General features: G+C 40.0%; 2 protein-coding genes across 5 annotated transcripts; one reads left to right on the forward strand and one right to left on the reverse strand.

The window, feature by feature from the left end:
- Nucleotides 1-1,348: 1,348 nt before the first annotated feature.
- Nucleotides 1,349-8,713, reverse strand: TUBD1 (tubulin delta 1). Its single transcript, XM_080629935.1, has 9 exons — nt 8,602-8,713; nt 7,247-7,441; nt 6,530-6,677; nt 5,868-6,084; nt 5,240-5,471; nt 4,103-4,267; nt 3,311-3,451; nt 2,606-2,789; nt 1,349-1,613 (listed from the first exon to the last, which is right to left on the reverse strand). Exons 2-9 carry the CDS (start codon nt 7,416-7,418, stop codon nt 1,511-1,513), a joined length of 1,362 nt encoding a protein of 453 aa, XP_080486061.1. The 5' UTR covers nt 7,419-7,441; nt 8,602-8,713; the 3' UTR covers nt 1,349-1,510.
- Nucleotides 8,714-8,915: 202 nt separating this feature from the next.
- RPS6KB1 (ribosomal protein S6 kinase B1) lies at nt 8,916-26,629 on the forward strand. Of its 4 annotated transcripts, none has more exons than XR_013958091.1 (16): nt 8,916-9,126; nt 12,318-12,367; nt 13,384-13,504; nt 13,771-13,839; nt 14,184-14,331; nt 14,996-15,053; nt 16,140-16,240; nt 16,881-16,971; nt 17,175-17,265; nt 17,569-17,676; nt 17,960-18,022; nt 18,833-18,910; nt 20,599-20,706; nt 21,296-21,408; nt 21,954-22,272; nt 25,684-26,629. XR_013958091.1 is itself a non-coding variant. In XM_080630296.1 (15 exons), the coding sequence occupies exons 1-15, from the start codon at nt 9,055-9,057 to the stop codon at nt 22,189-22,191; spliced, it is 1,509 nt and encodes a 502-aa protein (XP_080486422.1). In that variant the 5' UTR covers nt 8,916-9,054; the 3' UTR covers nt 22,192-23,588. The 4 variants fall into 4 exon arrangements, 2 of the variants coding, with proteins under 2 accessions (XP_080486422.1, XP_080486423.1); XR_013958092.1 differs by lacking the exon at nt 25,684-26,629 and adding an exon at nt 22,996-23,588; XM_080630296.1 differs by lacking the exon at nt 25,684-26,629 and having other exon boundaries at nt 21,954-23,588.
- The last annotated feature ends 1,296 nt before the right edge of the window (nt 26,630-27,925 follow it).

Below are 27,925 nucleotides of genomic sequence, written 5' to 3' on the forward strand. Positions count from 1 at the left end.
ATCTACCACTGTTAATTATTTGCAGATTTAAAAACTAAATCAGGATCTCTAACAGGGCAAGATTTCCTCATGGGCATCGTTTGCCATGTTGCAAACGTCCAGTGTATTTAGCATCATACAATGTGTGTGCTTCTCTCTTTAGTTAAAAGCTGAAAGCTCTGGCTCGAAACCACACTGAAATGTCAAGGGAAAACTATGAGATTTGTCCACTTGTCAAAGGAAAAGCCCTTGAGACTGATTTTTCCACTTTCATTATTTGCCTATTTAATAGTGAGTACGATTATTTCTATTAACAGGGATAACAGTGTGACATGGGGAGAGGAACAGCAAGAATTCCAAAAGTTCTCCCTACCATTAACTGAGAACTAACAGAGGCAGAAAAAAGCTCAGTGTTACAACATAATCATCAATTCCACTGCACTCTTTTAGTTTATAACCACCCAGCCTATGCCCCCACAAGCTACTGCTGTCTGTTCCGTCAGGCTGGTGCAGTGCAGTGTTTGCAGGCAGCAGCTTCACTGGGGCTCCACCTTGTGGTCGTGGTAAAATCTGTGCAAAAAAAGGAGCCCGTTTTTAACTCCTGAAATGATGCAATCTATTGTATTCTATTACAGGATCTTAAATCTACCAGAGTTCTCCTCCCAGATATGTTCAAATAAATAAAGAATTAAAAACTTTCCTGCTTCTAACTTTACAGGACGAATTTTTTACAGGAACTGTAGTTCTGCTTAAACCTGCGGTTTGCCTCTAACAAGTAGTCAAGACCTCTGACACACTATAGGGAAAAGAAAATATGGCACAGTAAAATGGCCAGAAAAGCATATAATTCATTAATGTCTATAATAATCTCTAATATAAGCTGAGGATCACAGGAAAATGAAGAACCCTTCATACCTTATTTTTAAAGATGGTTCCAAACTTCCACTATTTTGTCAAAGTCAAGGTCCTTAAAGTAGAATTTAAGTCTTGCTTTGCTTTATAGGAACTGGTGGCACACTCTTGTATCTTGAACGATATGGAGTTTGGATTAATAATTCTGATAGTGTGCATTTTTATCAATATTGAAGCGTTCTTAGGGCAAAGTGTAATCATGAAAAATTGAAATTGGAGGATCAGGAACATCTCACTCCTGCAGTCAATCCCACATTTAATTTTTACCGTGTATTAGTTCATGATAGTTTACATGCTGAGAGTTTAGCCTGGAGAAAATACCTTCTGCATAGACATTCTTTATGAAAAATACCCAAGTGCCATAAATGATGTTCAAAGACTCAGCTACAGTCCATAGCAAATGTCTTGGAAAATAGCTATTTATTAAATATATTAAATATGAGTAATACCTGCCCATATTAATATATTCAGTTCTTACTGTTGTAACATGCACACACTTCTTACAAGACTGAAAAATAGTTACAGTCCAGTAATTCATATACTTCAGGAAGCTGATGGAAGGCTTTCCAGCGCTGGGTTCTTTCAGGAAAGCTCTAGTTCAGGCTATTAAAAAATATAATCAAAGGCTGGTGTAACTGGAGATAACTTGTTCCAGAGCTGTGAAGCTGTCCAGGAAATCTTCCTCTTCAATTCCGAATTTAGTGTACTGGTGAATATAGGCTCTGTGTTTTGAAGTCACAGTAAGAAAACAGGTAAGATGTTAGAAATGAGTGAAGAATCCGACACGAGATCATTGTACAGTTATTGTAAAAACTTAAAACGAAGATTGGTTTCCACCCAGTAACTACTCTGGTTGGTTTCTGCTGTGCGCTCTTGAACTCATTTTGTAATTCAAACTTATCAGTAAGATATTACTTGTTTCTCATAGGTTTTATAGCTTTGTGTACTGCTTATGGAAACAAAACGACAGCTAAGAAAATTGGGCTAACTGGGAAATGGAAGGAGGAGCGATTATTAAATGAGAAAAGTAACACAGAGATTTGAGATGCAAAGCTTAAACTTGTGTGTGCAGGACAGATTGCTTCTTATCACTGGTGGTTTTGTAACAGGGTGGAATTGAGAGCAGTGCTAGTGGTTTTTAATTGCAGAATTTCTGTGCTATAAACTCACATTTAGCAGGTATCTGCTGTTATGCAGCAATTTGGCTGCACGATGATCAAAGTAAAGAGGCAATTCTTTCCCAGATTTCTTGGTTCTAACGTAAACTCAACCTTATAGTGTGGGAGCCTTAATAAACACACAGATCCCCTAAATGCTTCTGAATTGAGCCAAGAACTTTTTCCCCTGGACTGTGCAGCATGTCTGTACACAATTTAGAAACTACATGATCAGAAAAAGGGTTTCTGTGTGTTATATTTAGAACGGTCACATTGGAATGCACTAAATCTGGGGAGTTGTAGTCCTGAGGAAATAGTCAAACTGACAGCACTGGAATATGTGGTCTTACTTATCCACAGAACATAAGCACTGTTCTGTGTTCCTTGCCCTACCATGTTTCAAGCATAAAGACATTTCTACTGAAGTTTGGGAACAATCTTCATGCTTCTTCACCACTACTTTACTCCACTGAGGGAGCTGTACATACAATGATTTTGCTGTCACTGAAGATATTGGCAGTTGTTAGTGAGTTATCAGCATAATTATTTTCACTTACTTGGAAGCAAACATATTCCAAGCTTTTCCTACAACATTGTCAAGAGGCTTCAGCAGGAACTGGCTATTGCTGACCAAAGAAGCCGACTTTTCATACTTGTTAAATGCTCTTAGTGTTCTCCACGAATGAAAAGCATCCTCGGGGTTTAGCCATGATGTGTATAATGAGGGATCTCGGAAACTTCCTGTACCAGAAATAAGACAGGCTTTTTGATAAATGTAAAGCTACAAGCTCTTACATCTTGATCTCTGCAGTCCTGTGTGACCTAATTGATGTTTGGAAGATCAGTTTAGGCCTTAAAAACGTATCTGCAGAGTGGTAAATCTGTAGAGAATGTAACTGTCGTACGTCTAGAAGCATAGTCTCATATTGGAACTTCATCTGCAAGCTATGCTCATCATTCCAAAAGCTGCTAAATATTTTCAGACAATACAGCCAAGAATGCTATCATATAATATGGACTTCATTCTCTTCTTGCTTCCCCGAAATGCTTCAGGAAACATCCAAGTCAGTTGTAAATACAACAGCCCTTAGCAATTATACAACGTGGCCTTGGACATTAAAATGTTTCAAGAAGGAACTGACCTTAGGAGTCAAATATGTGGCCTTGGGGTTTTGGGTTTTTCACTTTCATCAGATATGGTTGCAAAGAAAACAGTGAGATGTGAAACAAAATCACTATGGTGCTGTGTTTTTCCTTCTTACCTAAGTCTACACTGTGCATATCTTTTCCTCTCAGGATAACCAGGTTGGCAATGGAAGTATTGAAATGCAGGGGCTTGTTTGTGGAATGGCTTGAGGGGATGGAGGAGCCCAGACGTGGGGGTTGTACTTGCCAATCAATACCTATGAGATATAAAAGAAAGATAATGGTTCATGAAATGTGGATTCAGATTAGCTGAAGAGTCAGATTGTAACTTACACTATGCCCAAGCTGAGATCATATTAGTTTGTCAGTTAAGCAGCACTTACACAATTCTCAGAGAAAACCAGTGTTAATCCTGGTAGTCACCAGTCTTACCAGAGAAAATGCATGCTTGTTTCTATACTTAGCAATCTGCCAGCCCATTCTTTGCATAACTGGAAGCTATCCTGAATTCCCCATGTAAATGATATAGGAGAGCTTAGCGGGAATTTTATTAGTAGGTGTATAGAGAAAAAGCACAGCAGAAATAACTATCCAGGGAATGTCCCGAACGAATCATGGAAATTAAGTGCCCAGCCAAAAACTGTTGGTTTGTTTTGCATACTTTCAATAGTTATAATTAACTGAGATGTCTGGGAGCAAAACCAGGAGCAAGCCAGGAGATGCTGTGGCAGCTGAGTGAACAGTTAATGGAGCAGCTGGCTATGTAGAGGCAAACTCCTGCTGTCTGAGGGCAGCAACTCATTTTTGAAATGACTAAAGCTAATCACTAAGTTCCACAAAACAATAAGCTCTGTAAAAACAAATGCTTAAAGAGTGATGGATACTGAAGATCAGTGAATGTCTTTTACCTTCCTCCATTTTAGCATTAGCAATGAGCATCTGCCTTAAATGTTTGATGAGTCCAGGCCAACTGAATGTGCTATAAGCGAGGGAGTTTTCAGGCATCTGAGGTATGTTACGAAGACCCAACATCTTGAATTCAGGATGTGGAACTAACGTTTCCATTAAGTCTCCTGAAGGAAGAAATTAACAGCTGCTCATGTTTGACAAAAATATTGCATAGGCTAAAATAGGAGAGTGGGGAATCTTACAAAGATCTAGCAAGTTAAGGTAAGAAACAAAGTGGGATATATAACATTTTAATTTGACAAATATATGGACAGATATTGGACAAAGTAATGCAAACTTACTACGTACTACTGAGTTCTATAAAAGCATGTTAGTTGCTCTTATTTTACAATTTAGACTTGTCTCACTTTGTAGTCTGGCTCAATCTCGCCACTATGCACTGCTAAAGAGAAAGACAGATATGAGTTTAATTTTTAATTTAATGCCCAGGGAGGTTGTGAATGCTCCATCCCTGGTGGTGTCCAAGGCCAGGCTGGACAGAGCCTTGGGTGGCATGGTTTAGTGGGAGGTGTCCCTGCCCATGACAGGGGGGTTGGAACTGGATGATCTTAAGGTCCGTTACAACCCTGACTGTTCTATGATTCTGTGATTTTACAAGCAAAACTCTTGGCAATATGGGTAACTTGTTCTAATCCCTTAAAGATACAAATGTCAGCTTGTTGCTACAAAGTTGTATGCTAGCCTGTCTTCTGCTTGAGCCAAACACAAACCTTTCATTCTGTTTCAGTTTATACAAACTTCTAACCTAATGTGAAACTTAAAACTCAGTCCAAAATTACTGTCCTGTGCAAATTGCCTCTGAAATGTAAAATAGGTACAAGAGTGTCTTGAAAAAGGAGAAACCACAGTTCTTTTGGTGAAGAATGAAACCAGAAGCTGGGGGATCTATTTTTGACTCTGCTATAAAACTGAGACTGAAATTCTGATTCAGTCTTTTGCTTCCCTTTTCCTATCTTAAAACTTGGGATGTATCTGAACACTTGAGTAAGGAGCCTGAAGAACTTAAATTTACAATATGAAATGATTACAGAAAGGTGTGTGAGTTTGCACTAGGCAGCTATATTGTATTTAGATACCTAATGGGTTTCTGCTGTAGTGCAAGCCACCTTCTGCTGTGTAAGTGGGCTGGAAAACACTCCCCAGTTGATGTGCAATGACTTGATTTATATCCCTGAAGGAGATCTGTTTAATGTTCATCAGCTGAGCACAGATCTTGTGGACAACATCATTCTCATGAACAAGAAGAGCATCTGCTGACTTGTACAGATGTGACAGGGTCAAAACAGAGTTGTAGTTTTGAACAATAACCTGGAAACAAACAGAGTTTTTTCATGGAAAGAGAGCAAGACCTGTGAAAATCATGTTATCAATCTCACTTCACACAAACATGCCAATAAAATCTGTCTGGGAACTGATTATAATGCTGAGATACTACCGTAACAGCAGATTTCTACTTCTCTCGTAGAGCTTCTCATGAAACTGCATCATACTTGAGCACTTCTCAAGAATTTTCTTTTTTGGGGGTGTGAAACAACATGTACCAAATATTAGCAAACAATTCACTAGCTGTGTTACTTTCTGTTATGTTGCATTTTTTAAAAGTAAAATGTACCTCTTTTCTAGTTTCGGTTACAATTATTGTACGTTTAGAAGTAAACAGTGACTATCAACTTGTAGAGTGTCTCTGGGAAATACGACATTCACCTCACCAGTGCTGTAGGGCCAGATAACATGATTTAGTAGAAATGAGGTTGGAAAAGCATCTCTTAAACACTGGGTGACAAATGCTCCCAAGCCAGACCCTGTACCACCAGCCATGCTCATGATTGTGAAAAATCCACTGAGTCGATCACATTTCTCTGCTTCTTTTTGCACCAGATCCATTATTACTTCTTTGTGTCTAGGCCCGTGAACAGAATAACTGTTGAATAACAGACAAGACAGCAAGATGTGGCAGTTTATATCAAAATAAAAGCAGAAAGATGAAGCTATTCATAAAGCATACTTTTCTTACTATTTATATAACCTCACATTGTCATCCATTCTATCTGCAGTAAACAGTCCTCGAGTGATATTTCGCAAAACAGCAGTTTATAAACTGTCCTGATTGTTTCCTATTCTTAAATCTAATTTGATTTATTCTAAATTGATTCTAAAATGTTACATTTTTAAATACCAGTTTCATCTTGCAAAAGACAGTTTAGAAATTTCACTGCTCTATATATTGCTGCTTTAACTTAAAAATAAATCAAGTTAATCTTACATACTCTGTACCTCACACAGCTGCAATACTACCACTCCTACAGGGTCTAGACAGCTCAATAGCCTCTACAGTCGCCAGTGAAGCTTGAAACTATTGTTCATACCCATTTGCCCAGTTGTTCCCAGATCCTTGCTTCTGACAGAAGTGTGACCCATCATGATATTTCCAGTAGCCAGACCTGGCAGCCATTGATAACGTTTGGCTGATTACTTTAGGTTCCATATCAATAAGCACAGCCCGGGCAACAGGTACTGGACAGGAAGAAAAACAGAACTAAGAATAACATGCCAACATTAGAACATGTTTCTGTAAGATGGATGAACTTGCACCACAGCCCAGATTGTATTCCTTCCACATAAGACAAACTATTAATGCGACACTACAGGCAAGTACAGAAAGAAGGACCTGGCAAAGTCTGGTTAACCATCTATTATTCCAAAGACAAATCTGAGCTCTAGAGACCATATATCTTTAAGGAAAGAATCCACTTAATGTGTTTGATAACACCAAATTCAGATACCCTGGGTCCTACTCTGTGGTGCAATCCAGCTACAGTAAAAGTGCAGATTTGGAAGGAAAGATTATGTACGCATTTATGGCACAGTTGCTCTGTGGTCTCAGGCATTTACTGCACAAATTGTGCTTCTATGCTTGTTACCAATGTTTTGAAGACAGAGGGTTGTGACAATTCTTCAAGACTGAAGATAGATAAAACTCATTCTTCAGCTGAAGGTTAAAGACTTCTATTATTTCTGTATTCTTTAGGCTGTTAGGCTGGAAAAGAGACCCTGTGTGGGAAACAAGCACTTAAATGCTGTACCTTCAGATTGTTCCTCGCAGAAAAAACGTTCTTTGCAAGCATCACAGTAGGATTCATTCTCCTTTTTGGAACACAACCCATGTGTGTCGCGGACGTCACTACAGATAGTGTTAAACACCTCATGACCAATCTGATTCCCACATTGACCAAGCTGAACTGTGACTATTGACATTCTTATTCACTTTGCATTTAGGCCTAAAAAAGAGAAGTATGACTTCAGTAACAGTGGAGAACACAGGGAGGAAAAATGCTCTGACAAGATTTCTGATCAGTTCTGCCGGTTTTTGAGACCCTCTTGTGAGAAGGCTACGCTACAGCCACTCTCTATGTCTGGGGAAAAGCAGCCTGTCAGCACATTATCCTGGATGTCAGAAGAACTGGATGGCAATTGAGAGGAAATCCATGTGTTTACTGTTGCTGTACATCTGGAGGGAGCCAGTAAAATCTGCATTTCCTTTCTTTCACTTTGTAAGGCAGGACAGAAACAAATAGTTGTAGCTCAAACAGAATTACAGGATTAGGCTGTAAAAGCATAATAATAAATTACCACACGCTTTTGGAAATGTGAAGCCTGTTCAAAAGTCTAGCCTGATGGCAAAGCCTTCTGAGGTGACAAAAGTATTCCTTTTGCTTCCACCATGCAAAGCTTTTTGATGCAATTTTGGGATGTTTTGATGTTTTCCCCCCACTCAGCATCTTGCAGTAGCTCAGCTTTCTCACTTTTGGGCTCTCCTTTCACAGAGACAAGGCCATTTTTTTAATCACTTCATTATTCTGGGGCTGCTACTTTTCCTTATCATCTCAGATGTGCCATACACATCTGTAACTTTGGGTAACTGCCAGTGCCTGCAATTCCATCCTGCTGCATTCTGCAGGCACTTTACGCGTTATTTCTTGAATCCCGTGCTTGATTTCAGCACCGCTGCCAGTTTGCACCTCACAGCCTCAAGCCAGCCTGTGTGTTACTGCAAGACCGCGTTACACCCCACCGAGAAAGCAAACCAATAAACAGATATGTAAATGATCTTCGGAAAAGGCTCATGTCCAACCCCGGCGCGTACCGACCCTCCCGTGCCCGTTGTAGCTCTACTCCGCTCGCAGAAGGCACCCTCCCCTCCGGAGCTGCAGCCACCCATCTGTGTGGGGAGGACCCACCGAAGGCCGCCTGCCCTCCGGGGCCGCCATGTTCTCGGTGCTGCCCGCCGCCCGGCCTTCACGTCCCTCGGCCCCTCGCCGCCTTTCCCCTCCCGGGGTGCCAGCGCCCGCAGCCGCCCTGACGGCAGCCCCAACTCACAGTGCCCGCGCTGAGGCGCTCAGGCACCGCGCATGCGCAACCCCGCGAACCCCTTCCCTACCGGCGCGCACCGAGACGCGCCTTCGAAGAACCCGCTTCGCGCATGCTCAGAACAGGTAGCGGGCAGGCCGGGTGCGAGGGTCGGTCCTCCAGGCTTCACGCAGAGCTCTACGCATGCTCTCCGACAGGGGCTTCGCTGAGCCCTGTGCGCATGCCTGATGCCAGGAGCAGGGCGGGCGGGCGCGCACCGCGCGTGCTTAGCGCCGGCACCAGTCCAGTCCACCTCGCCGCGTTCCCTTCGCGCACGCTCAGTGCAGCCCCGGCCGCTGCCGGAAGGAGTTGTGCGCATGCGTGGAGCCCGGGATCGGGGCGGGAGCGCAGGCGCGCTGGGTGCGGGCAGCCGGTGATGGCGTCCGCGGTGGCGTTGGGGGGTGCGGGCCCATGAGGCGGTCCAGGCCCCGTGCACCCAGCGCAGCCAGGAAGGGGCGGTGGCGCAGCGGCTCCCACCCGCGCCATGGCGGGCGTGTTCGACATCGACCTGGACCAGCCTGAGGACGCGGGTTCGGACGAGGAGCTGGAGGAGGGGGTGAGAAGGGGCAGCCCGAGCCGGCGCGGTGCGGGGAGGGAGCGGCGCTGCGGGGCAGGCTTGAGGGCAAGAAGCGGGCGGCAGCCCGCGGGCCCGGGCCGGGGGGCATCCTGCGATGCGGCCTGGCGGGGACCCCGCGGAGGCGGGCAGGGGCCGCGGCGGGGCGGGAGCCGGGTGAGGCGGAGCGCGGCGGCGGCCGCCGCCCTGGCCGGAACAGGTGAGGCGACCGCACCCGGCCTGGTGAGAGCCGGCCGCGCTGCACCACACCACAGCTGCGGCGGGCCCCACGGCCGGGAGCGGCCGGAGGCTGCCGGTCGCGCTAGGGGAGCGGCGTCGTGCCCTGCACCGGCCGCTGGTGTCGGGCGAGCGCTGCTTCCCCACCTCGGTGGCGGCTGCGCAGGGCTTGCAGCAGCTTTTCCCTTAGAAGTTTTGCGTTGCGTTTGTTGGATTTTTTCTATTTGGTTGGGTTTTTAGTGGTTTGCTTTATTTATTTTTTTATTGTCGCATGTTTTAACGTCAGTGCCGAAATGCAAATCTTTCTGGAACTGTGCAAAGTGGTTGCTCTAGCGCCAAAATTAAAAGCAGAGCTTTAAAGCGCTGTTAGATGTCTCTGTGGATCAACGTGCATCTCCATCCCACGCTTCCCTGAACGGTTCACCTTGTAATCTGCAGTTTGTCGTTTTGTAATCATAGAATGGAAATGTTCCTACAGATCCTGCTAAGGCTTTGGGGAAATTTTATTACAAGGTCTCTGTATATGTTTTTCTAGTGCTGCTGTTGATTTTTTATATTGTTTTGTATATTAAACATTTGCTGTTGCTTAAACTGCTACTGCAATTATTTTTTGCTATTTAAATCCTAATGACATCCCTGGAGTCTTTGAGATAACCGGATGCTCTTATCACAGTTGGAATACCCACACTGCATATGAACTGTAGAGACATTGTTTGACAGCCGGCAGTGCAAACGCTTCTCAGCCTACAGGGAAAAGCTTTGTCTGTCACCTCAGTGATCAATAAAGGCCTTGGCTTAAAACAATGTCTCTTGCATCACACCGTTAATGCTGCCAAGAACGGGTTCCGAGGGGGGTGGCAAGAAAGTTGAATTTGTTCTATCTCATGTTCCCAAATACATCTTGGGACCAAGTAAAAAATTCATCTATTATTTAATTTAAAACTATTGCTGTGACTGAATTTTTAATGGCATGTGGACATGAATGTGCATTGGCAACCTGATGTGGTTTTGAGGTGCCTTTTGGCAAACACATAAAGGAATGAGAATGGACTTGAAATTGAAACAGAACTGAAAAGCAGGGGAATATAAGAGCAGCAAAGAAGGGTAAGTGTCAGGAACATGTAAGGGGAATACTGGGGGTTATCTCTGTAGGTGTTGTGCATCAGAAAGACATTGAAGACAGAGTAGTTGAGATCATGAAACTGGAAGTAAGCAAGGTGTAAAGTCTCAGCTAGGTTGTCAGATCTCTGGTGCTGGTCCCTGGTACCTCTTGGAAGCCCTGAGCCTAGGAGTAGCAAGAAGAGGTCAGCTGTAGTTTTGAGCAGGCATGGGCTTCGTAGCAAAAATGCAGAATCGTTTAAATGGGCAGTTTATTTCTAAGCTGCATGGTTGGTTGTGCTAATTATTGTGGTGAAAAAAAGCAGCATTAATTTTTGTGTTTGTAATAAATGGAGCTGTGTGTAGCCACAGGCTAAAGGTCTGCCACTCTCCCAGCCAGACCACCACTGCATTTCTTGGGTTTGTGAAACAAGAAGAAATCCTGAAAGTAGTGGAATGGTGTCTAAAGTGAATTTTGTTCAAAGTAATACTGAGAATGAAAACCGTAGTTCACAGGGGTGAGAAAAGCATGTGTAAACTGTCCCAGAACCCTTGGGTTACTTGAGAAGCTGTTGTAGGGATGGGATGGGTGTTTATTCTCTGTTTGTTGATTTGTAATTGGTTTGTTGGCGTCTAAACAGATGTCAGTAAGCTGGATTTCCCTAATAAATATTATCCAGACTATACAAGCCAGCAACTCTCTGGCCTGGAAGCAAACTTGACCTTTTGAATGCCATAATTGCTTGTGGTGCTAGTAGGTGAAACCAGGAGTTAAAATCTCCCTCTAGATTGCCCACCAAAATAAACCAGCCTGTGTAAACTTTCATGTTTAAATGGTTTGGAAGCTGTTGAAAGTTTCTGATTTTCCTGGGTTAGTGTTTTCACCTCCCTAACAGCTGAAAATGCAAAAAGCAGATCTTGATGTTTGCTTTTTTTTTTCCTTCTGGTTCTCTAAATTCCCCACCTCACTCAATATATGCGTATCCAGCCTGCAGATTTCAGGCTGTTCCTCACTTGCTTGCAGTTGTTATTTTTTTGTACCTATTTTTAAAAATAAAAATGTTAATGTATAGTCTAAAGCTTATTAGCAGCTTGCCCATTAAGTTCTATTTGTGTTCATTCCAGCTGTCTGCTTGGTTTGCACTTCTTTTGCCATGTGGAGCCACAGTTATAGGGAAGTATTATCTTGCATAAGGGATCAAGTTAAAAATTCTTTGAAGAAAATCTTTCTTCAGAATCGAAGTAAATTCTTTAATGGTGACTAGTTCTGATGTTGAAGTGCTTGAACCTTCTTTAGTAACATTTGCATACATTAATCTATCTGGATGATTATTGGTCAGAAAGGGTATTTAACATCAGAGTAAAGCTTCAGTCTTTCATTAGTATCGGGATTTGCCAATACAGGATAAACTACAGGATAAAACCTTCTGACTAGATTATTTGTTCTAGTGTGTAGGAATCGCGTTTAATTTATTCACATCATCTTCACTGTAACAGGGTTTTAAAAATCTCTCTATAAGAGCAACTGTTAAAACAAATGCAGTACCTCAGTGTTTTTCAAATTCACCCTGGGGTGCAAAGTTCTTACCTCTAGTATTTCAGCAGTTGAGTCTCAATCCAGTCAGGCAGAACAGTGGTTCCCTGTGTCATTGTGGAAGTATTGCAAATCTTGCACAGAACTTTGTAGATCTCTTATCTTCTGCTGCTAAGTTATTATTCCTGGCCTTTTGGCTTGTTTGATTATATCATAATTATATATTGAACTATGTTATAATTTAAGAAGTTGTAAAACACATTTTTAACTCTGTTTTTTTTTCTTCTGTTATAATTAATTTTCCTTCTACCCCTCCCATCCCCAGGGTCAATTAAGTGAGAGCATGGACCATGGAGGAGTTGGCCAATATGACCTGTAAGTTGCTGCTAGAAAATGTTCCCTATCATTTATGCCAACTATATATAACTTCTAATTTTGTTACATTGTTAAGTTAAATAGAAAAAAATTGTTACTCTTGTTCAATTTTGAGTTGTTTCTAGTCCTTCCACTATTTCTTCAGATAAAAATCTGTGAACTGTATCTTGAAATAATAATAATAAAAACAAATTCTGTCCAAACTTGCTGTTTGTCTTTTAATCCTTGTTTCTCCCAAAGTTATCTCTTGTACTTGGATGATATTTGTAATCTGAAGATAATGTGCTCTCTGCAGAACATGTATGTTCTGTTCATGCTCTAAAGGCTCCACTGGCAGATCTGCGTAGCAGTCTGAAGCAAACGAGACTTCAGAAGCTCGGATTTGAAGTTCATGAGACAAATACCTTTAGCATTACTTCATTTGTAGATTTCCAGATTGTTTCAGCATACTATGTTGTGAGAAGAAAGCAGTGATATTTACTTTAGCAGGATCAATCTGTTAGTCTTTTGCAGAACTGTAGCATAATTTAGAAGCATCATTAAATTATGGAGCAGTCTTTTGTGGCATATTCAGAGTTGTGAGACTTTTTTTGTATTGCAGCTTTTTCTGCAAAATATTTGTGTTATAGGAGTGTTACCATGACTTTTAGGGTTGCTGAATGCGATCTGAAACTTAAATACAACTTGCCTTGTCTTTACTTGAGGTCTTCCAGGAATATCCAAGTCAGTTTGAGGCTTTGGGCTTTTAAACTGAGTTCTGGTGTGATAGAGAGATTATGCATTAAAATGAAGGGATTTGAAGGAAATCTTGATACTGTAAATCCCCCAAATTTGCAGGTAATCTTTCCTGTGCAAGTTGCAACTTACTGCTTTGCACACCCCAAAATAAAACATCTGATAGTCAGTGATATCAGATACACTGTATGCTTTTCAGAAAGTAATTTGCTTGCTTAGTTTCAGTTGATTGATTTTTTGAGTATTAGGTAGTCTTATATTGTTGTTTCGGTTTTATCCAGTGGCATGGAACATTGTGAAAAATTTGAGATTTCAGAGACTAGTGTAAACAGAGGTCCAGAAAAGATCCGCCCAGAGTGCTTTGAGTTACTGCGCGTACTTGGCAAAGGTGGCTATGGAAAGGTAAGGAACTCTTTTCTACAAAAGTAAACCCTATTACACTGAAGGCAGTTAAAGGATTGGTGCTGTGGGACTGAGGTCTCTGGCAGAGCCTCGCCAGCTGGTGGCAGTAGAGAATGTCCCAGCCTGGTCCTGGTTCAGATCACTAGCTCTTCAGGTAGTGTTGGAGTTTGTGGGTAATCTCGTCTCTCTTTTTGCAGAACTTAGATTTTTCATTTATGATGGCAAATGCGGTCATAACGTGTTTGCATTTGTATTGTGTTGTATAGGTATTTCAAGTACGAAAAGTAACTGGAGCAAACACTGGGAAAATATTTGCCATGAAAGTTCTTAAAAAGGTAACCTGAATGTTCACAGTTCACTACAGCTTGAATGTAAAAAAAATAATGTACCCCTCCATTAAGCTTTTACAATTATCTAATTGTTTCATTTACCAAAAATAAACTTTATCCTCTATACAGTTGTTTTCCAGGTGCAGCTGGAATTAAACTTGAAATTGTTCTGGCTGTGTAGTTGTTAGCAGCTAGTTTAAATAGGCCAGGAGGTCCCTTCCAACGTATATTATCTTATAGTTCTATGAAATAAAGACTTCAACTTCCACACAGAACCTTTTACGTTATGTACATATTGTGGTGGCCTTGTTTAGCATGTTCTTGTGCTGACATCTCTCTGCTTTTTGTAGGCAATGATTGTAAGGAATGCAAAGGATACAGCTCATACAAAAGCAGAGCGGAATATATTGGAGGAAGTAAAACATCCCTTCATTGTAGACTTAATTTATGCCTTTCAGACTGGTGGAAAACTCTACCTCATCCTTGAGTATCTCAGTGGTCAGTATATGAAATTCTGTTACCTGCTTATAGGTATCTTACATAATCAAGAATTTGGATTTCTTACTCTACCTGTAGAAGGCCAGCTAACTATTGACATGGTGTCTTAAAATGTAAAATTGGTTAGTAGTGAGAATACACAGATTCACATTAATAAACCATCTAATTCAGTGTGTTAAAAATGAATGAAATGTAAATAGTTATTTCTCATAACACTACATGAGAGGAGGGTTTTCTGTACCTTTTCTTCCATCAGGCTTGTAATTCTTCTGTGTCACACTTAGATTCTGTGCAGTCGTACAGAGTACCTGAGATTTTAGTCCTTGCAGATTCTTTGTGAAACAAGAAAGTGTTATCTTTATTTCATGGGTAGGAAACCAAGACACAGATTAGAAGAAATTTGCCTAAGCTATAACAGCAGAATAAAGAGGGACAGAAATACTGTTGGCTTTTTCAACATGCTCTGATTTCTTTTGGAATTTCTTTAGGTTGCTGGAATTCTGAGAATAACAGGATAGCAAGTTCTCCGTTGTTTTTGTGAAACAGCTTTTTATAGAGCAGGACAGAATACCAGTTGATTATAGTTTTTCTAGAAAATAAGACTTGACTGACTAAAACAGAATACCTTAACTAGAGTATAATCTCATGGTTTTACTCATGACAGGAGGAGAACTATTTATGCAGTTAGAGAGAGAAGGGATTTTTATGGAAGACACAGCCTGGTAAGTGAAACAATTCTGGTAAATTAATAGTTTTGGGGGGTTTTTTCAAGTGCTTAAACTGTATGTTCTAACTTGAAAAACTACTTACTCGTTTCATAGTCTAGTGAAAAGAGCAGTTAACTGGGTTTGGGGAAGATACATGTGTTCTGTACTTACCAGTTTGTGCTGGTGTAACTCCAGTCTTCCTACAGAAGAGGGTCCATTGCTGGTTGCTGGCTGTATTCCATATGGTTGTGGTAAAGGAAGTGGTTTGGGTGATGAAGAAAAGATTGTGAAAGAGTTGCTGTAAATTTCTTTTCCTTCTCTATCCACACACCATTCTACCAGCCAGTTACAGAATTTCCAAGTCATAGAATCATAGAACAGTTAGGGTTGTAAAGGACCTTAAAATCATCCAGTTCCAACCCCCCTGCCATGGGCAGGGACACCTCACACTAAACCATGCCACCCAAGGCTCTGTCCAACCTGGCCTTGAACACCGCCAGGGATGGAGCATTCACAACTTCCCTGGGCAACCCGTTCACTGTAATGGCTGTATTTGTGTGTGAAGTGATAAAGGTAATTATGTTAATGAAGGAGAAAAAGCCTTTTGAGTAGTGGTATTTTACATATAAACAAGTTGAAATTGTCCCTTATTGATTAGGCTTCACAGGACTGAATACAGTTATGTCTTACCACAGCGAATGGCAGTAATGCCTTAGAAAAGCTTTGATGTACTCTGCCTGCTGCCCATTACATTCCTAGCCTCATACACTTTTTCTTCCACTTAGCCATCTAGATGTGGCAATACAGATTAAAGCGTATTTCAAACACTAGTAAATTCAGATTCCTCCAAATATATTCATGATAAGATAGCTACTGAACAGGTAAGCCTAATGCTAATGGTCTCATTTTGTAGTTCATCTTGGAGTGTGTATGCCTTTTAGCAAAACAGCCTCAAAGGCATCATTGTTTCTCTCATTTATTCTCTCAGACACATCTAATGATGCTTTCAAGGAACCGTTGCTATGTACGTAATAGTCTTCCTGCTTAAGAGGCTTTGCATGATTGAATACGTCTGACTTTGTGGTGTATGTTTCCTTACAGCTTTTACTTGGCAGAAATCTCAATGGCACTGGGGCACTTGCATCAAAAAGGAATCATCTACCGTGATCTGAAGCCAGAAAATATCATGCTTAATCACCAAGGTAGAAATACAGCACCAGTTATGTTACCAGTCATTAGGAAACAATTCTTCAAAGGTCACAACTTTTCACTGTTACGTGAATTTCCTTAGAACATGGTCATGTTCCTTATCCCTCTCAGTATAACTGAAGAATTGCCAAAGCTAATTGCTTGCCTTTAAATACAGCTTCTTTGGCTTTAACAGGTCACAGCAAGCTTCGAGTTGCATGTGTAGAGACACAGGCATGTTTTGAATGGTTGACTTGCTACAAAGACAACTTTATTCTGAATTACTCAGGACTTTACAATTTATTGAAGGTTCTCTGAACCTTGAAGAAAGCAGTAACACTTGATATCCTATTTTGTTACCTGAATGATGCTATATGATCTTTAAATACATTATACGTGACTAAGGTTTGGTAGTTTGTCTTGTTTCTCTTCGAGTGGCAATGGCTTCTTATGCAGGTGTAATGCAGAGGCTTTATCTGCAAGTGTGATTACCGCATTCTGTGTTGTAGCTGTATCTCTTTGTCAGCCTATTGGAGATACCTGGAAGTAGTTCAGAATTATTACATATCCATGTTAAAAATTCCTGGTTTTTAATGTTACTTACACAAATCTCGGAATTCTGGCAAGTCTTAAATTTTATATATTTAATTTCAGGTCATGTAAAATTGACTGACTTCGGATTATGTAAAGAATCCATTCATGATGGAACAGTCACACACACGTTCTGTGGAACAATTGAATACATGTGAGCTGCATGATGAAATAGAAAAGTATTACTGTGGTCGGGGGGTAAAGAACTAAATTTTGCCTTTTTTAACTGATGATTCCTATGCTCAGTCACTAAGGGAAATTTTACTTGACAAGTGTGGTTTTGTTTGAAAACTTGCAGTCAAAATTAGAATTAAGCTTGTTAAAATACTTTCATATTTTCACTTTTTCTGATTATAGGGCCCCTGAAATCTTGATGAGGAGTGGGCATAATCGTGCTGTGGACTGGTGGAGTTTGGGGGCACTAATGTATGACATGCTGACTGGAGCAGTAGGTGCACAGTTATAATTGCATGTATTTCTCTTTGTAGCTTTTGTAGTTACTTGTATTCTAATTCTGATGCATGTGTAAATACAAATACATTTGTATATATACAGACTGCAAGTAAGAAATAACTAAAACACAGCTACACTGATGCTGACTACTGTTGTGAGCTGCTCTCATCCAGTTATTAGGAAGTCCTGTTTGCAGTAGTTTTATCTGCTTTCTAAATTACTGAAGTGAGTTCTGTGTACACAAATAAGAGATTTGAACAAGTTGCATATTTCCTCCCATATCAATGGTGCTTTCCAGCCTCCTTTCACTGGGGAGAACAGAAAGAAGACAATTGACAAGATCCTCAAGTGTAAACTCAACTTGCCTCCCTACCTCACACAAGAAGCCAGAGATCTGCTTAAAAAGGTAGAATTTTAATGAATGTCAGTACTACATGTGTATGTAGAAAATAGAAATGTAATGGTACCACTACGGCTATTCAGTCCAAGCTTGTTTTATTCTAAGTAAGTCAGTTCTGTTTTGCATGGTACAAAAAGTGATTTTCCGTGAAAATACAAGTGTTTTTAAACGCATGCAGATTGTTTTGCATTAATTCTGCATGGTATTCATTCAGATGATGATTCATGTCAAAACTGGTCTAGTCATAACGGTATAACTAATTTTGCATTTTTGGATATTTCTCATGAAGCTGCTAAAAAGAAATGCTGCCTCACGTCTAGGAGCTGGTCCTGGAGATGCTGGAGAAGTTCAGGTAACTTTGGCTTAACTTGAGAATTCTTAAATTACCTTACTGAAAATAAAACAGCTTTGAGGGTACATCGGGGAAGGAGAGTATGTCTGTCTTGAAGTGTAATGAGCAAAGAGGCAGCCCCGTGTGACAGCTGATCAAAATGTGAATGCTTTAAAGCTTAACGAAAGCAGCTGTCTACCTATTTGATAATTACAAGATTTGGAAAGTAACTTTTATTCTGTAGCTCTCTCTTCCAGTAAATCTTTTCTATTAGTTGCACAATGCTAATTGTACGGTCAACAATATAAGAGCGATGATACTCTGGCAGTCTGACAAAAAACCTGCCAGCCCTTGCATCTAGTGTAGCTTTTCCAAGGGAAAAGTGGCGTTAGTTTGCATTCAGCGTTGCATGGTTGGAAGTTAAGGCAGAGGCCTGATTCTTGTTCCTTCCAGCTTCACCTTTTTTTTGTGATGTGATTAACAATGTATTAGAGTCCTCCTTATTTCAGTTTTGATAATTTGTCATTAATGCAGTGTTATTATTTTTAGATATCTAACTTAAAGTTGAAAAATATTTTGCATGTAAATTGGGTTTTTCTAATACTTTAAAGGAAAACATGAAAGGGACATATGCTGTTCGACCTGGAGGCATGGTATGAATTTTCAGCTCTTCCAGCTATTCTGATGTAGGGCTGCAGGATATATTACACTAGACCCGTATGTGATTTTGGAAAGAAAGACACCACAGAGAAGGTCTGAAAAAACATGCTTGATTCTTGATTTATACCCAGAAGGCAGGTTATGACTCTGTGCTATTCCTCATCCTTATAGGCTCACCCATTCTTCCGACACATTAACTGGGATGAGCTGTTGGCACGAAAGGTGGAACCTCCTTTTAAACCCTTATTGGTATGTACTGAAAACACTGCGAGATATTCCTTGTATCTTTAAGAAAAGGCCTTTAGTAAAGGTCTTAAACAATGTGGAATCTAAAACTTACAAACGTTAATTCTTGCAAACTGGAGTGCTACTGGTTTCTGGTACTTTAAATAGTTAAATGCATCACCTTCAGGTACTGGTTCTCAGATTCACTCTTGTCAAATTAAAGATAGCAGATCTACCACCTGATCTATACTACCTCATGGGGTTTTTTTTCTCCTGAGAACTGATGCTGTATCAGCATTAAAAAAAACTTTTTAAGTCTCCACAGAGCATGAAATACTGGCTGTCATGAGCACGCTGTTCTGTCTTACTAGTCTGTGGTCACGGTACTCATCTGTCACTGGAATAGGATCTTGTTTCTTTTACGTGAGAAGGTGCTAAAAATCAGCTAAGAGCTAATTTATCCTTCTGAGTCTCCTGGAGGAAGAAGGTTCTGCTTCAGTTTTAATTCCTCCTGCTTCTAAACTATAGGTTAAACAGACTTGTGAGTGCAGTTACCTCTGAATTTCTGCTCCTAAACATTATACAGTAAGTCAGTAAACATTATAAATGCTGTAAATTCTAAACATTATACTGTCAGTGCTCAGTTGAAACTAAGATGATAAATGGTTACTAAGCAAAACTAAATGAAATCTCCTAATGAAGCATATTGTGTGTTTGCTTATTAATGTTTACAATGCATCTTTTGTGTGTTATAGGCAGTAATTGAAGTTTCACTCAAACCAGTGATGTGATGAATAAGCCTCTATTATCCTATCTTGTATTTTCATAGTGTGAGGTGTCTTTTTTTCCCCTCTGGGTACAGTTAGCTAGAGCAGCAATGGGTATTGCTGCCCTGATAGTTCCAGACTACTCAAAAAAATCTCACCTTAAACTGATATAGGCATCACTGATGTTGAGCATACTGCAGCATGGGGACTCCAGACCTTTTTTTCCTGCCATCTTGAATGAAATTCAGAATGATCCCAGACTGATACTTCCAAGTGTATTATCTGAACATAGTTTGGGGGTTACCTGTTATTAGCAAATTTTATGAAAATTACTTGCACAAACCAGATGGCTTTTGAAAAGATGCTTTCATGGTAGGGTGCAGGCCTGCATAAATGAATACATGTTGCCTTTTCAGTTATACTTAGGAAGGATCTTGGAATTACATCTGTTATTCTTTAAATTAAACCATATTCTTCATAGTCACTTATTCCAGAGTTGTCATTTGTCCCTCACAGTATAAACACCTCTGTATCTGCACAAGTGGGATGAAATTAGCTGGAGAGGCATCCAAAAACTACTAGTTGCAACTGTTCTATACTAGTTGTGACAAGGGCTGAACTTGCAAGAAACTGACGTTGCATTTCTAAAAGTTTTTGTCTGTAATTTGAGATTTTTTTTTTAAAAAAAGGCATCTTTTTAATTTGTGTTCCTTTTTGATCCATAATTTTTTGCCCCTCCCCCTTGCCTTTATTTCTCAGTGTCAGTGCCCATAGTGACCTCCCACTGGCAGCGACAGGATTCCGACACCACTCCAGGGTTTTACTACAGCAGAGCTCTGCCAAAAACCTATGGAATGAACTCCATCCAGAGGCTACACTGATCACCGCTAAGCCATTTGGTTGATATCTGTAATATAAACCCTTAATCATTTTGTTTTTGCAAAGCAATCTGAAGAGGATGTGAGCCAGTTTGATTCAAAGTTTACACGACAGACACCTGTTGATAGCCCAGATGACTCTACTCTCAGTGAAAGTGCCAACCAGGTCTTTCTGGTAAGTGAGCCAAGGCCAAGTGCATAAGGACTGTGGAGAGGTATGTCACGTTATTTGGGAACAGTAGGGCATATCAGCTAAATTAGTTCTACTGAATCTTAACACCTGATACTTGAAGCACACTGTCGTAATTTTAAACACCCATTCCACAACAGGTTTGAAATGTTCCAAGGGCTTTGAAGATACTTTGGTTATTGCTGACGCTTTCTTTATACAGATAAAACAGCCAACAAATGTTGCTTACGTTCTGAAATGTCAGCATTCTAATTCATAGTTGTGTTATGAACCCAGGACATGTCATTGCTTTCATAGTCGTGCAGCAAGAACAGTGTCCATTCTATAGAGCAAAATTAATTGAATTGAGTATGCCTCTGGGAATCTGTGATCTGAGTAGAAATAGCTGGGGTGTGCAGGCACCCGGATGAGGAACTTCCTAAAGTCCTGTTGTTTGCTTCAGGAAGTGAGTAGAAATTCTTATGTCTCCATTTACTCTTCCTTTTATAATTTTTATTCACTATTTCATGCCAGTCAAAACTGCACAAGTTGAATCTTGCCTGGAAGTGACAGTGCCTTCCTTCCTGTTTTGCAGGGTTTTACATATGTGGCTCCATCTGTACTTGAAAGCGTGAAAGAGAAATTTTCCTTTGAACCAAAAATCCGATCACCTCGCAGATTCATAGGTAGCCCCAGGACACCAGTCAGGTATCTCTTTGCTTTTTCTTTTTACCCTCTCTTTTTTGTAATATGCTTTTCAGCAAGTACCTGAAATAGATCTGCACTAGATCTTAGTTCTCAGTAAGCCCATCACTTCCATAAGAAGTGCAGCATTGATGCTATTCTACAAACAACATTATTAGAGGCAAATCCATGGTGTTTGGTGCACAAGTACTAATTTGCTTGCTGTTCAGCACTGACGGAGCCTCACAGTCTTTTGACTTTGGTACACCAGCCTTCTAGAACTGTTTCACAACATACTAAAGATGTTACTATAAAGAATCACGTTAGTACAAAAAAATCCCTTCTGCAGTCATCTAGAAATATATCCTCACTATTCCAGTGAGAGTTTTACTTCACCAGAGATTGTGGTAGAAATGAGACATGGAAACTCTCTTAAACTTTTGAGACTGGAAGGAAGAATTAGAAATGCTTCTCAATAGGTATTTGAGTTCAGCTTCCTGCAGTGTAAAGGACGTACCTTGGTGCAGTGCATATCTTCATCTCTGATTTTTGTATTTCTTGTTTTAAAGCCCTGTAAAGTTTTCCCCTGGGGAATTCTGGGGAAGAGGTGCTTCTGCCAGTGCATCAAATGCTCAGACACCTGTGGAATATCCAATGGAGACAAGTGGAATAGAACAAATGGATGTGACAGTCTGTGGAGAGGCCTCAGCACCACTTCCAATCCGGCAACCAAACTCTGGGCCATATAAAAAACAAGCTTTTCCCATGATTTCCAAACGACCAGAGCACTTGCGCATGAATCTATGACACCACCATTTTTTTAAGCCTTTGAAGGTGGAAAACAAGGAACGGACATAAGCCCCCCTTGATGTTGAAAGACGAGGGCTGGTATGGTTTACTTTTAAAAAGTGACAGTATCAAAGAGTCAGTCATTGCACAGAGCGACTTGGAAAGCAAAGCAAAATGGATTTTTTTTTCTGTCAATCAATGGTGCATAAAAAAACTCTAGAAAATGGTATTGCAGAACTCTAGGCACATCATCTAACTGATTCGCAGTGACATCTTCTCACCTTATCAAGGATTTTTCAGCTTGATAGCTTGAAACTGACAGTATTAAGGGTCAGGATGTTGCTTCAGAATCACTGATCTAGTCATGAATGTGTCAAGGAGGGTTAGCCCTTTCACTAGGCAAAATATGAAATGCCTACATGCTTGCATCTGAGGAATAATTCGCATGCAAGCTTGGTTAAGCTGTTTCCTGCAATGGGGTGGAATCAAAGATGAAAGATAAAACTAATTGGTAGTTCACAGTCAAAACATAATGAGGTTTTTTTATATATAAAAATATATATATTTTTCAAATAGATTTTTTGAATCAGCTCATTATGGAAAGTATCCCAAAATTAAAATACAAAATAATTGGTTGCTGTGAAAAAAGCTCTAGTTTTGATTCTTCTCCTTACGAAACAACAAATCAATAAGCGGATCACCAGGTTACCAACTTGGCAACGTGGGGTGGGAGAGAACTATTTCACTTGCTTACCCAGCTGAAATACCTGTTCCTGCAAAAACAAATGGATCTAATCAAACGGCAATGCTGCTATGTTCTAGGCTTAACTGGAAGCCATGGGCTCACACACGTGTCCTGCTTATTTCATCCTTGTCCTCAGCAGACATTTCACTGGGAAACATCACTTTTGTATACGCTAATCCTTAGATGGAGACAGCTGAATATGTTGAGATTCTTACCCATATAAGAGATCAGGAAAAAGTGCATTGGAATACAAGGTCAGTAGAAACGCACAGGAAGTACCGCAGGAAAGACAGATTCTACACGCTGTAAGAAAATAAACCTTTTTCTAACCAGTCGGTAAGAATCTGAGGATTTCTTTTTTTTTTTTTAATCAGATTTTGCTGATGGGAGTTCCCTGCCATGATACATTTCTAAATTTATCAACAGTTTTTTTCTATGCTGGGGCAATAAATTTGCTGATTGTATGAGGAAAAGTGTTAAATGGCCTTTCAGTGAATGTCTTCCACAGTTGGTCAGAACTTTAGCAACTTAATTTAGGAAACATGTTCTAAGGACACTATTTATGTTTCTGAAATTGTCACAATCTGTACAAATGACTTACAGGTACAAAGAATAAAATAAAGGTAACTTTATCTTACTTAAATACTTCCTGCCTTAAAAAAAGCATTTCCATGAACATAGCTGGTGAAAGGGTTAATATCTGCAGAGCTTTACACTAGTTAGCGTGTGTATGGTGTGTGCGTGTGTGTGTATATGATCATGCAACTGCATACAAGTCCTGTCACTTTTTGCCTGCCACACGTTGCATTATCTTTAGTCAAACTGTGCAGATTCTACTTCTGATGTTTCACAACAGTAGGGATTTTTAATAGATTCTGCTTACTCTGTGTATACTGAATCTTTTTGAGCCATAGGATCCAAGCCATAAAACTCTCTACCATGTTGAATCCAATCAGAGTGCAGTTTTCTCAAATGTGCAAGTCAGAGGGATTGATCGATGCTTTGTTGATACCAACAAAAGATAGTTATGAGTGAGCAAAAAGAAGTTTGTTGGGTTTTTTTCTTCTTCCTGACAAGCCTTTTGTTGGAAAATTTATTGTTTGAGTTTTACAAGGAAAATCAAGTTACCTTACAGTGACATAAACTGTCCTGGCAAGTTACCATTTCTCATTTGGTAATAGGGCCACTGGTGACATGTTGTGAAACCGAAATCAAAGTGCTGATACGTGTTTGTATAATGCATATCTGCAAATATGCAACACTTGAAGCTGTGCCTCTCTGTGCCACTTATTGACATCAGTTTCCCAACATGTTTACGGAGGACAAAGGAACTTTAGAAACAATATATGTTTTTTGATGCAGATCTCTCTTGGTCCTAGCTGCAGCTAACAGTTGCTTTTTGGTTGCCTGGATGTTAATTGTCCAGTAGAATTGGTTTAATATGGCTGGCAAGAATGGCAAGAGTTGTTTGTCTGAGTTCACTGATTAATTACAACTACAGTTCATCAGTTTTAAAAGTAAATTTCATGTATTGACAAGGTTTCATCCCATAGATGATAAGTTTAATTCCCTACCATAACTGTGAAACTTTTGGAGTGTGACTCAGACAGCAAGCACACACTATGCAATATGGTTTATCCTGTATTTATTTGTAAAAATATCAGACATAGATCCTCTATATATATATATAATAGTGTCAAAATTACTAGTTGTGAACTAAGGGGAGTGGAGTTCTAGCTCCTGTCTGGCTATTTCAGATAAGTGCAGAATGCATTGAATATTGGAGAGCTTAACAAGTGCTTTCTTTTGTTCATTTAAAAATGTCTTAAATTTTTCATTAGAGTATAGAATCTTATTTTTTTTATTTTGTACAAGCTGCGCTTTTTTAATTATAATCACTGAAAAATTCACTATAATTTGATTTTATAGGATTTTTGTAGCATTACAAAAATATAGTAAAACTGAGGTTAATACCTGTTGTGGCTAACCATATAAAAGTATTAAACTTGAACAAAAGTCATATTTTTTTTTACTAGATGTTAAATAGGGGACTGTTTTGTTCTGCAGGTCATTATCACAAGAGGTTCATAGGTCAGCTGTGTTACCAGCAGTTTTTATTTCCCATTTGATGCAGAACCTATTCTGGTATAAGATACTCAGAATTTCATAATTCTCTGTGGGAGTGATGCATACAGTTTGATGCCGTTCGTGTACTAAATTGTAATTTTGGGAATGCTGGAATAATTCCTACCAAGACTGTCTTAATTGTGCCATCTGACATTTGAATGTCATCCTGGTATTAGCTCATAATAAAAGATGAAAATAAATGAGTCAATTGTTCTTTGAATATCCCTTTTTGGGGGGGGTCTTGCTATCTAAAAGCTGAACTGCTGGAGGGCGTTTAATTTTTAAGTCCGCTCTAACTACACAGTTGATGTTTACTCTGGGTCTAGTCTCTTTTTAATATGAACTACTGTTAATCAGGAAGTGCATCAAACACTGAGGGAGGCTGCTGTTGTTTTTTAAGGTATCTACTGGGGTTTCAGGGTACTGATTTGCTTTTAAAAATCCTGTCTCTGCAGCAGGATAGTCACTGTTTCAGCTTCCCAGTTTAGAGGGAAATCCTTTATCCTAAGGGGTAAGGGAGGAGAAGTGATTAAGAACAAGGCAAATTACTTATAGTCTTCCTGCAGATCCTTGATGATATACTGTATGCAGTTCCTGTATATGAAATATATGAACTTCCACAGATTGTTTTCTTTTAGATTAACTTGGCTTTGTAGCTGTCTTCAAGAAACAGACTTGAGCTGCCTTAGTAGAAATAAAGGTAATCCCTATTCTGTTTTTTATCTTTCACACTTTACGGGAACTAAATATACTCAACTGCTGAGTAAGGTGGATGTGAATAGCAACTAAATGCAAATTTAAACATATGCTAATCCAAGTGACCTTTTTTTTTAATTTTTTTCTTTTTTTTTTTTTTTTTTTTAGGAATTAGATAGGTCTTAACTGTGGCTCTAAATCATTGTCTTTCATGACAGCTTTGAGGGGAAAGGGAGGAAAGAGGAATTCCACTGAGAACTTAAAAGGACCTGACAGATGCTAGTTCTGATCTGTTGTACCAAGGGCTGGCACCTTCACCAAGGTTCTTAGGCTCTTAAAACAGTGCCTGTGGATTGCCACTTACCATTCCCTTTCCTGTTGTCTCCTGCAGTCAGATGTGTGCTGGGTGTCTGTGTGTGTGGAAAGCAGGGCAGCTACCCTGGCCTGAGCGGGCTTAATAAGGAAGAGTTGAATCTTACTAGCATGATGCTGACAAGTGGATCAGAGAGGATGTCAGTCATGGGTGTAAGTTACTTGCTTTTTTTCCTCTCTGTAACTAAGATGAGAATGACTTGTTTCATTTATGAAGTGTAAACCCTAACTGGTTGATCAAAATCTCTTTTTAGTTCTTTGGTTTTTAATAAAATGTGTTTGATAATATTACTGGGTTTGGATAATTTTCACTGTGTCCTGAAGGACAAAAAAACTCATCAAAAGAGAGAATAAAAGAGAAATTGTTCCCTACTCCTATCTCTGTCCAGTATCCACCCTGACTCAGTAAGGTGTTGTTACTACTCTGTGACAGACTCACAAAGGATCAGCAACAACCCAGGGTTAACTTAAAGCACTGATGCCATGTTTTGTTGTGCTCCATTAAATAGTCTTTGGTGACACTGACAGGTTCTTGTGTTGAGGTTTTCTTTTTCCTTAACCGTAAGTGTAGTACTTCTAAATTAGTTTCATATTTTTTAGTAATAATGCTGGTCTTACTTGAGGTCTTAATTCCTCAGCATAGAGTATGTGGTTCAGATACTAAACTACCTATTCAGGTAAGTAGTTGATACATAGTTCCATTCTGTAGGAAAAGAAACTTTAGTTCAGGTTAATTTCTTTCAAATTTCCCTGTATGAAGCATCTGTACCTTCCCAGTTAAGATTTCAGGAATGCACATGGTGATTTAGACCTATCGTTCTAAAAAGATTTTTGAAAAGCTGTCGCAGACTCCTGCAATTCCGATGAATGGCTGCCCATTCCGGGTAGGTGGTTAATTTAATCAAGAATCTAATCAATAATCACTAAACTTCCTAGCATCAGGAAATGCACTCCCTTGTTCTAACATCATCTCTAAGGAAGTCTGATGAACTTGTATTATATTTTCTCTGAGAGGATTTTTTAATTAAAAAGTGATTAAGCTGTTGGTATTGGCATTTCAGGAAAAGCTAATCCACAGTAAGTTACAAGTTTTGGCTTGCCAAGTATTTTAGGAAGGATTGGTTATTACATTTGCCCTTCTCAGCTGTGTATTGGGCTTAGTCACGCATTTTACTCACACAAGCAAAGCTTTTTTTAAAGGTGTTACTTGTTGACTAAATTAAGTAGAGCACTCATTGTGTTTACACAGTACCCACACAATGCCTGTATGAAGAGAAAAACCTTCAAATGCTAAAGAAGCTCAACCGTATGTTCATGATTAAGTTTGGGAAAGCCTAAATATGGTTGTGTAACCAGGTCAGCTGCCAGTGTCTTTGTGGGCCCACCAGAGATTCCAAATCCAACCGTAAGTTCCCCCTACTGATTTTACTTCTTTGACTGATTCAGTTCTTGTCCATCTCTCAAGGGAAGCTCTGCAGCAGCAGCAGTCTGAGTATAAGCACTGATGAAATTTAAATAACGAACAGTTCTGATCTTGTACGAACTTCAAATGCAAGTTAAGGCATAGCTAGATCTCTCTGGGGAAACAAAGAGCAGTTTGTTCTGACAGAACTGGAGATAAAGGCACAAGCCCCTTACAGCACAGCTGTGGCTGTGACCAAGCTCTAATTCTTCCCTGCCACCCTCAGGATTGCTCTGATGCCATTCAGCTGTACATTCTCCAGTTATGTACCTCACCTGCTGGGAAAGCCTTCCATGAGAACCAGTCTCTTCTAGTCCCATAGGTTTCCAGTTACAGATTCAGAAGCTTTT

Source organism: Psittacula echo (genome assembly GCF_963264785.1).
Source record: "Psittacula echo genome assembly, chromosome: 15".
Taxonomy (NCBI): Eukaryota; Metazoa; Chordata; class Aves; order Psittaciformes; family Psittacidae; genus Psittacula; species Psittacula echo.

Coding starts and splice junctions, on each gene's coding strand:
- RPS6KB1 (XM_080630296.1), top strand. CDS start 9,055: ATGGCGGGCGTGTTCGACATCGACCTGGACCAGCCTGAGGACGCGGGT. Junction 13,840..14,183: donor CCATGAAAGTTCTTAAAAAG/GTAACCTGAATG, acceptor TGCTTTTTGTAG/GCAATGATTGTAAGGAATGC. Junction 16,241..16,880: donor TATCATGCTTAATCACCAAG/GTAGAAATACAG, acceptor ATTTAATTTCAG/GTCATGTAAAATTGACTGAC.
- TUBD1 (XM_080629935.1), bottom strand. CDS start 7,418: ATGTCAATAGTCACAGTTCAGCTTGGTCAATGTGGGAATCAGATTGGT. Junction 6,085..6,529: donor GGGAACAACTGGGCAAATGG/GTATGAACAATA, acceptor GTTATTCAACAG/TTATTCTGTTCACGGGCCTA. Junction 5,472..5,867: donor GGCCCTACAGCACTGGTGAG/GTGAATGTCGTA, acceptor GTTTGTTTCCAG/GTTATTGTTCAAAACTACAA.